The following is a 10,368-nucleotide window of genomic DNA, read 5'->3' on the forward strand; positions in this document are numbered from 1 at the left end:
TATTGAGCACTATTGAGAAAAGAGGGTGACAATGGTCATACAAGAAGATTCCAGGACAAAAGGGTGAGAGCTCACCCCTGCACACACATCCCTGTACACGCCTCTGGATCCGCCTGCGAATATAATCAGGTGGTTACGGATAGTATTGAGTGGGTTAGAGATACGGCTACACAACCAATGGAAAATCAGAAATTGGAACACGAAACATGTCAAATAAGCATACCGTCTCTGACTGATTAACATTAGTGGAAACTGAAAATGTTTATTAAAGACTTGGATGTGTGACTTTAAGCAAGGATTCCGTGTGTGCCTAATCAGGCGTTTTCAGATCACGTTCTGTTTATACGATGTGGTCAAAAAGATGACACAGCTTAGGACACCATGTAATGTAGCAGTCACGGAACATCGTTAGACATTCCTGTCTATGCACGAAAATAAGAGTCGAAGAATTGTGCAGTGGTTGGCATGGGAAGATAAATTCCAGGCAATCTGACTTTGGGTTGCACCACTAAAGCTGGCACATGAAATCTGGACATGTATGTTGGTGTCGATATTTTCAAATGAGAATTGAGGTAAAGCAAAACAAAAAAAAAACAAATAGGGAAATTAATGTTTTATCCTGTGGTGAAAACATAGAGGATATTCCTTTAAACATGTAATGTAATACAGCGTTATCAGTTAAGATGAAGGAAAAGTTCGGATCCAAATCCTTTTGGGGGCTTTTGTGTCTACGATAACAAAAACTAAATTTCACCTTTTTCACTCTTTTATCCTGTCTGGGTTTTTTTTTTTTTGGTTTGTTTTTATTTTTTTTGGGGGGGGTTGTTTTTTCTTTTTGGTGTGTGTGTGACGGGGTGGGTGGGTGGGGGGTGGGGGGTGGGGGTTTGGTTGTGATTGATTGTTGTTGTTTTGTTTTTGGGGGCTTTTTTTATTTTGTTTGTTTGTTTCAGTTAATTCGAAATAAGATAATCGTTCATGGATTGCACCTGAAAGTTCTTGTGAGGCATTTAGAAATTATACGGACTTGCATACATGGCGTTTTTTTGGGATAACTCCTTCATTTCTGTTTTATTTTTCTGCTTTATCGGGGGCAGTGGGATAGTCTAGTGGTTAAAGCGTTCCCTCGTCACGCAGAAAACACGGGTTCGATTCCGATGGGTAAAATGTGTAAAGTCCATCTCTGGTGTCCATCGCTGTCAACATTGCTGGAGTATGGGAACCACACTCACTCTTCTTTGTCACGGTATTTGAGAAATAATTGGGGCAATAATTAGTTCCGAAACATCGTCATAAAGAATAACAGGCAAGTTGTAGTCCAAAAAACGTATCATGTATTCACGAGGTTACTTACAAATCTGCAACCCCAAAGCTCTACCACCACCCGATCTAACGATACATCTCCTAACCTCAAATAATGGATAATGCTATAACTTTATAATGTGCAGTAAATATTAATTAACCACAGTGTTCATCTTTAGACAGGTGCCCTGCAGGTAATCGTTACATGAATATGTATTCGTGCGCCGTCGGAACAACAGCTGATAATTCCACAGAGCTCTGTGACCAATGTGGACACGATGTCCTTGACACTGACAAATCGCCTGCCAGGCTAGTGAAACACGTGTTGCTGTTTGTTCAACATCTGGTTGTTAGGCGAAAAGTAATTATATTAATTAGGACGATCTCACTGGCGAACGAATATTTGGGAATATACCACTGTCACGCTCCGGCAGCCGATTTATTGGTTCTATCAAATATACATACACCAGCTATTGGATTTGGTTTACGCACTTTTCACGATTACAAATAACGACTTTGTCGATTGAGTCTTAACGATAATAGAGGTTGTACATATCTTCGCGTATCTGAACACTGAAATCTGGGCGTGTGCTGCATTGTGAGTCTTTTACTACGCTTCTCTTATAATGCACTCTTTGACCAGCACGCCGAGGCAAGATCTGTTTTCTTATTTACCAGTGAGTCAGGTTTATGACGTGTGCAACAACCAACCAATCAAAATCCACTCGTAGGTGCTTCCCCTTCGTTTATTTATAGCCATCCATATATGTCGCTTGGGGTCAACTTCTAGCCATGTGATTGGCTGACCTCATTTCCCTTCTCGATATTAGGACAAACAATTCCGAGAAGACACCGAGCGAAACTCGTATATAGCTATAGGTCCTCGTGTATTTAATTCATTCTTACGCTACCGTTGGATATACAAACAGCACAGATGCCGACCGGTTTGTTCTCAAACTTTGTCTATCTTTATCAGTGACATGTCAACACTTCTTTAGTCGACTGCTTGTTGTTTTGCAATCTACTTTTAGTTTATTCTATCATTGTCCGAAACGTTTATCTATCCTGCAAGTGCGCACTTTTACAAACCAGTTTTCTTAATGTAACGTTGATAAGTAGTTTTACTAACTTGTGTTGTTATTTAGCATGGAATGAAATCAATATCTTCACGAATAAGTCTGTTAAACTTTTTACTTCAGTTTTATTTAACATGTTATAGATGTGAGTGTACTTGTACTTTTATTTCTGTTGCATGGATTGATATACACTGTATGGTTAATGGTTTCTTAAGTAAGTCTGTTTGTGTTTTATGTCAACTGCGGTAGTCATGTTATATTTGAATGCTTTCTTCTTCATGCTTGTCTCGTTTACAATCCTGAACAAGAATTGAAGTTTCTATAATTTATTTCCAGATTTTCACGTTATCAAGCTTTACCACGATTTGTGTCAAACGCCCATCAGCACAGAGGATATGCTTTACCCTGACCAACAGGTAAGTTTTTTTTAAAGAAACCAAAGTAACTTAAGTTTTCACTAGCATATATTTAAACAAATATTAACATAACGTTTTCAGAGTTTTAAAGTGCAAACTCATTTGTAGGTTCCCCAAACCAACACAGTGTTCTCCGATGACTTCACGCAGGTGTCAGTGAAGACAGAACCAGAGGTGTATCAATACGACTTCACCGGGAACATTTTAGAAACATTCTCCTCTTCACCATTCCCGGCGCCCATCGCTGGCTGCACTTCAGTAACCGAGGTTCCTGATCAGCAGCTGAACGAAGGTTCGAGCCCCACTCACCTCATTGACCTGGACATGTATGACAGAAGTGACACCACCATGTATGACCAAAAAGTCAGTGATGACAAGCAGGCACAGCAAGAGTATTTTTCTACACCCAACCAAGACATCGCTATGGACGATGGGCTAGATGCTCTGTTCGTCCTGGCAACGAAAGATATTAAAGAAGAGTGCATCGCTCTACAGATAAGTCAAGGTATGACATTAGATGACACAGTTTGACAGGAGAGGGGCCGTTTGGGTAGCCTAATGGTGAAGGCGTTTGCTCGTCAGACTGAAGGCCCGAGTTCTATTCTCAACATGTGCTCAATCTGTGAAGCTTGTCCCACGCTGTGATATTGCTGGAAAGCGACGTAAAACTATACTCAGTCATTTTACCAAGATGGGTGTTAAAACGAGGTGTTTGGTCTGCGGTTTACAATTACGCGTATCCCCGAGATATAAATGGTCCGGAAACAACGCGGTGGGTGGGTGCGCGTGCGTGTGTGCGTGTGTGCGTGTGTGCGTGTGTGCGTGTGTGTACATTCGTGCATGTGTTTAAGATGCCAGGATTAATGTTAATATTTCGAAAGCCTCAGCATACGTTTTATTTGTAAGACTGCGATTTGGATTCTGAGATAATGTTAATCCTATCATATTTTTAATATTTTAACTTTGTCAACAGATCCTACTCGGTGGTCGACCCAGGATGTTGGGAAATGGATCACCCACATGTCAAGGAAGATGTTCATCAACGATGTGAACCTCGAACTCTTTGACATGAACGGCAAATGCCTCTGCCTCCTCTCGGAGACCGACTTCGTCTGGCGATCTCCAGCCGGAGGGTCAAGTCTCTTCGCCTCGTTGGAAATATGGAAGAATTGTAAGCATACATGTTTAGATTTCAAAAAATCACAAATAGGTGGATTTTGTCATCTGAGAGAGAACAAATATCGCATTGCTCGTGAATAAGTTGTCTCAAATTGTTTCACATTTTAATTCGTTTTCTCAAACCATTCAAATATCGTCATTAAAGAAGTTTTACGAGATACTAATTTCCTCACATAATAGTTACATATCGTGACAGGTTCTCCGCGTCAGTGAAAGACACAGATATATATATTTTTATTCAGGTTGCATTAGCCTAAAGTTGAAAGGAATAGTGGTGTAAGCATCGCATTTCCGTGTTCTGAAGTATGTAATTACTTGGATTTTTAGTGCCATTAATTGCTCATAAACACCCCGATAGGCAAAAGCGTGCAATATGATCAAGCAGACGTGTCAGTAGGGGACATTGGGTGGATATGCTTGAGTGACATCACAGGTGACTGACGGCAATATACATGTGTAGATTTCTGTCCGCCGGCGTGTTCATTTCACAGCCGTGTCAACATGACCTATACATCTCATTGGACGAAATAACAATACTGCGTGTTAATATACACGACCTGATGCTATCTTGTTTTGAGCTGCATTTGTTGCTGAGAAATACCGTGCTTATCTGAAACGTGACGCTTAAGTCGATTGTTTACGACATGTCAGTTTAGGTGGACCAAGAGCGCGCCGCTCCCATTCCCTACAAAAGTGAGGGCTTGTTTACATACGAAAACCTTTACGCATAACAACAAGACAGATGACGTGTTGTCTAGCCTTGGCCTTTAATCCAGAAAGGTCATAACCTACAAAATATCCCCCACTTTGCTTGGCTAGTTCTCAGCCAATCATAAACTAGCTTTCGCGCAAGAATGTCCCCATGAAATAACTTTTCTCCATTAAAATAACATAAAACGTGGGTAATAAACAACTCGTTCGACAAAGCCTTACAATCATTGCTTACTTGTAGAAAGAATAACTACACGGTAGTGAATATCCTGATCCCGTTTAACAGTCAAGCATAAGATGGAGCAGACAGGTTGCAATCTATCGTGAGCGCATAATTGCGAGATAGCACAGACACCCAGCTAGGGAAATCAATAACAGAACTATCTATCATTAACTTTTAATGATGACACTAATCATAACGATAGAGAGCAATGCCACATTAACCCATAATTAACAAATTATAAAAAAAAATATATTATATCCGTGACAATAAAATCTGTGTTATCCGTGACTCAAACCCTCCCAACCGTTCTAAACCCTCCCAACCGTTCTAACTCCACTTTTCATTTGCAGACTATAAAATGGAGGAGATCAGCGAGACAGGTCGTTACAACTCAGACAACATGGCCGACTCACCTTTGACCGTGGAGGGGAACCGCTTCTGTGCCTCACCTAGTAGCTCGTCCCCTGGGTCCCCGGGATCGTCAAGCCTTGACAGCAACCCCTGCTCGCCACCCCGCAGCCAAATGTTTGATGACTTGTTCACATACAGTAAGTATACGACGTGCTCTTGTGTGTAAATGTCACAGCTTCGCTGTGCAGACTACGACTTGCCGACAGCATTGTGTAAAATCCGATACGAATTGCACCGGAGCCAAAGTGTATCCATGTATCCAGACTAACCCAGATAAAACAGGTGCACGTGAGCTAAATCCGTATGATTTTTCACTCCAGACAACAAAGGATGTGAATGTCTGCACTGTAGCATGGTGGAAAGTGACCTAAATATGTTGCGCATGGCTTTATAAAAATGGCGGTAGATTTGATTTATTAAAACAAAAAGAATCAGTCCACATCGAACCATGTTAATAAAAGGGACGAGCGGTAAGTTCTTCAATGTACGTCAAAATGTACGTCAGAGTGTGTAATGCGCACATACGAAACGTCACTGACACGTTGAGCAGGGTCCGATTCCCACGAATGTTCAATATGCCAAGTACGCGTTTTGTTTTGTTTATCATAAGTACAGGGAATATTCACCACACCGTTAGCTTTAATAATGGATTGAAATCTTGTGCCATCATTCTTATGATGTGATTTTTCTTTCTACAGGAGCTCCATCACAGGAGAAAGAACAGCCACGCGAGAAATTAACACCCGCACCAACTCAACACAAACAAACAATTCACTTGTGGCAGTTTTTGAAGGACTTGTTATTGAAACCCCAGTCGTTCAGCGGGTGTATTAAATGGGTGGACAGATCGAAAGGAATATTCAAAATTGAGGACTCGAGCAGGGTGGCCAAGGAATGGGGTCGAAGGAAAAACAGGCCTCTGATGAACTACGACAAACTGAGTCGGTCAATCCGTCAGTACTACAAGAAGGGCATCATCAGAAAAACAGAGCACTCAAAACGACTTGTTTATCAGTTCTGCGCACCCTACTTGTAACAGCAGCGTTGATTCGCTGTTTGTGATCACATGATCTCCTCCCTAGGAGAAGCGCTTTTGGGTTGGTCGCCGTGAAGTCAGGACATTTTTGTTGTCGAGAGGGTGACGCGATCAGAAAATAGAGCGCTCATTGGCTGTGATACAGGTCAGATGGCCCACTGAAACCATGCAACCAAATGACGTATGCCGTACGTAATAATACGTCACAGAGGAGCCAGATTATACCTGAGCCACATTTTGAAGGCAGCAAGTCATTTTTGTACGTACAAAATTGACCAAAAACTATAGCATTTAGATCTCGTCTTGGAATGAGAAAAAGTTTATGTAGAATTTTCCCATTCTGTCGTTGAGAAGCCAAGGCGTATAAATCCTGAGTAGGTGAAACATACTGAAATTACCTGTGTAATATCAATCATGCCATTACATTTCACATCTGTCAATCAAAATGTCTCCAAGAGGCTTAAGTTATATTCAATGTAGTCGCACACAGTGCATGTGTAAATAAGTTATGGTGAAAACCACATTTATCCAAAATGGTGCTTTGAACATTCTCGTGCGTCCAGTTCGATGCACACTACCCGTGAACGGTCATCGTGTACATAAGTCTCAATTTTCATATGTTTTTTATTTCTATTTTATACAAAATAACAAAATCCACGAAATAAAAAATGAATATGTCATTTATTTGTATTTTCTTTCATGTGACGTTTGAACAGGAGTGAGTGAAGATAGTTTTACGCCGCTTTTAGCAATATTCCAGCAATATAAGCTTCACACATTGTGCTCATGTGGGGAATCTGCTTGACTGGCTACAACTCCGCCCCGTGAACACCGATGCCATACCACAGTTACTTGAGTGCAGTAAACGTTTAATCATGGTATTCCTATTTTATATATGCTTCCAAAAAGCACTAAAATCTGTACTTTTACTAAGACTGTGTAATCTAAACTTTGACATTCCTAAAAGGCACTTTGTGCAACTATTCATTGCCACTGGGTTGGGTAAGGGAGTGCAGTTAGCCCAGTAGGTAAAACGTCCACTCGTCATGCCGAAGTTACGTCTTCGATTCCGCACATGGGCACAATTTGTGAAGCCCATTCATGCGTCACCCGGCTTGATATCGCCTTGATATTTCTAAAAGCGGCAGAAAGCTAGGTTTACTCACTCACTCATTGTCATATGAACAGTCCCACTTTACACTTGCCAGAGGAGCACACAAAATGTCTAGCTTCTACTTTCATGGCAAATTCTCTCACATTTCTGCGATTTGTTTCCCTACTGTGATTGTGCAGGTTCGAATCCGGATTGGACCTACTGCATAAGAAATTGAAACCCCCAATATTACACTTGTTACATTTGACCACTTCCTAAAATTCTGTATTCACAGTATAGATTTAGTTGGTTAAGTCGGGGATATTCGTTGGTACAGTTGGTTAAGTCGGGGATATTCGTTGGTACAGTTGGTTAAGTCGGGGATATTCGTTGGTACAGTTGGTTAAGTCGGGGATATTCGTTGGTACAGTTGGTTAAGTCGGGGATATTCGTTGGTACAGTTGGTTAAGTCGGGGATATTCGTTGGTACAGTTGGTTAAGTCGGGGATATTCGTTGGTACAGTTGGTTAAGTCGGGGATATTCGTTGGTACAGTTGGTTAAGTCGGGGATATTCGTTGGTACAGTTGGTTAAGTCGGGGATATTCGTTGGTACAGATGGGATTTGTTCGAATCCAATCTCGAATCCATCTTAAGCGCTCTAGAAATCCTGAGGTTAAGCCTCAAGGGTTAGTAACTGTTCTCGTCTGCTAAGACGCTCCAGTGATTTTCAAGTCCTCCTCGAACTCCCATGAAAGGAAACACCTGCGCCTAAGTAGTAGTGTATAAACTGCAGTTTAAAACATGTATGTACATACGTGTTATGTGGCTAAAATGAAAGAAATGGAGGCAAGCTGTCTAAGGTGCCAGACTTGTAATCCAGCGAGCTTGTAGGGGCCGGGATCGAGCCGAATTGTGACCGGGTGTACAAACAACCCGGTGCGCCTGGTAGGCAGCAAAAGTTGTATGCTCCCTAGCGAGTTGAGACTGAAAATACGATATGCCGTTGTGATGGACGTCCAATAACCGAGGGAAAACAAAGCGCCTTTGAGCAGTTGTAATGGATACTGGCGCTATGCAAATGGTATAATATTAAATGTTTAATAGATTAGGGTGTAACTGATACGGATATAGCAGATGACCTTCAGTATCTCTTATGCAGCAAAGGTAAAACAAATATTATTCAAAATTTACAAACTTATTATTTATTATTTCAATATGTTTCCGACCTCGAGAGACATTTAATCTATTTCACTTTATCGTCCATCGGTTTTTAAGCATAAATCTACACGTAGAACCCGATACATGTCAACAATGTACTGGGGACCATTTCTCATTACATGATTCATGGGGAATGACTTCGCAAAATATATATAATGTATTTCGAAATCCTACAAAATATTCCCCAGTGTGATTTGTGTATGTCACAATAACAGTAGAGATTTAGCCATCCGTAAGCCCAGCGTGAAGTATTTATCCATCTTACACTGTGAACCTCGGTAAATCTAATGACAGTCATGCCATTCGAATAGCTCGATATAAAAATGTCGGCATGATGTCATTACATTTAAATGTGAAACGCTTATAAAACATGTTTTGCTGTTTCGTTCTTTTATGATGAAAGGAAGCTGAAAGAATTTTTATTAAGTTATGCATTCAAAATGCAAACAAAACCATATTGCCCGTGGACATAAGAACACTTCTGGCCAAATTCTCTGTAGTTGTATTTATGAGAGTGAATATCAACTTTGATGTACGAGACAGAAACAACGTGCCAGGCAGAGATAGTACAAACAGGGGACTGTATGATACATGAAAAATTCAGTTTCTCAAATTTAATACAAAAACGTTTGTTATAACACTAATACTGACATTTGCAATCTAAATCGTCAGTGTCCATCATTCAGAGCACGTCATTTGGACGGTTTGTGTTATATATGCTCATCTGTGGTATAATGTGACCTCGTTATCTTAACTCTTCCTATTGACACCGTCCGGATTAACGAATAACACTGATCATTAGCATATAACACAAGTTTAGTGACAAGGAGATTTGGACAGACCCTTTTGTCTGTAATTTAGGACAGAAAAGCCTTGTGTTGTATAATTTAGATAAAGTTGGACGTAAAACGTGGGTGTATATATCATGTTAGAACTAGCTTATGGGTTCGGTTTCGTTTGCGTGAATCAAGGTGTTGGATTCAAAGAGGTATTTCTATTCAGTTTTGAAACATAGATAAGAAATTGACAGTTCAATTAATAGTGACTGAAATTTATCAATGTTCGACATTACACATATATTTTCAAATTAAACCTCTGCACTGATTTGAAAATTATCATGTAAATGTAAAATCTAAAGAAGCAAGAATTGGGATTACTTTATTGCTGTTATTTATATCAAAATATGTGGAGGATGGATTTCATTTTCTTTATAGCTGTCCAGTTTATGAAGAATTACATATTAAATACTTTGGAAATATCTATGTACATTAATGAAGATGCCATGATCTATAGCCCCAAAATGATGGTCCAGCTCATCCACCTGAGTTTGGGCAATTCATTTGTTTGACTGGTAGCAGCTCATAGATGTATTTCATTTGTTAATTTTGTATGCGACCATAATACTGAATACAATAGTGACTGAAGGTAAGAGAGGGTATGTAGTGTTACCACAAGTATATAAGAAAGTATTTTAAATCTTCATTTGAATGCAAATGAAACTTAAATGAATCTCAAATGATGAATTAGTTGCCTAGCACTATTTGATCATGAGCTTTGTCGTCGTAACACAATGTTGACATCGAGACATTAACTATTACATAAAGGGTAACGTGTTTCAACATAATTAAATAGTGAAGTATTTATTTCAATCCATGTTAAACTCAACTGATGATAAAGTATGCAATAGTCCAGTATCTAATTAGTT

General features: G+C 40.0%; 1 protein-coding gene across 1 annotated transcript; it reads left to right on the forward strand.

Annotated features, from left to right (window-relative positions):
- The first annotated feature begins 2,124 nt into the window (after positions 1-2,124).
- On the forward strand, positions 2,125-7,031 carry LOC137260622 (SAM pointed domain-containing Ets transcription factor-like). Its single transcript, XM_067798221.1, has 6 exons — positions 2,125-2,243; positions 2,712-2,791; positions 2,900-3,296; positions 3,765-3,962; positions 5,255-5,452; positions 6,014-7,031. Exons 1-6 carry the CDS (start codon positions 2,234-2,236, stop codon positions 6,349-6,351), a joined length of 1,221 nt encoding a protein of 406 aa, XP_067654322.1. The 5' UTR covers positions 2,125-2,233; the 3' UTR covers positions 6,352-7,031.
- Positions 7,032-10,368: the final 3,337 nt, after the last annotated feature.

The sequence above is a fragment of the Haliotis asinina genome, chromosome 14 (genome assembly GCF_037392515.1).
Source record: "Haliotis asinina isolate JCU_RB_2024 chromosome 14, JCU_Hal_asi_v2, whole genome shotgun sequence".
NCBI lineage: Eukaryota > Metazoa > Mollusca > Gastropoda > Lepetellida > Haliotidae > Haliotis > Haliotis asinina.

Excerpts from the sequence above, each read along its gene's own strand:
- LOC137260622 (XM_067798221.1), top strand. Across the intron at positions 3,297-3,764 it reads CGCTCTACAGATAAGTCAAG|ATCCTACTCGGTGGTCGACC; the intron begins GTATGACATTAG and ends CTTTGTCAACAG. Across the intron at positions 5,453-6,013 it reads TGATGACTTGTTCACATACA|GAGCTCCATCACAGGAGAAA; the intron begins GTAAGTATACGA and ends TTCTTTCTACAG.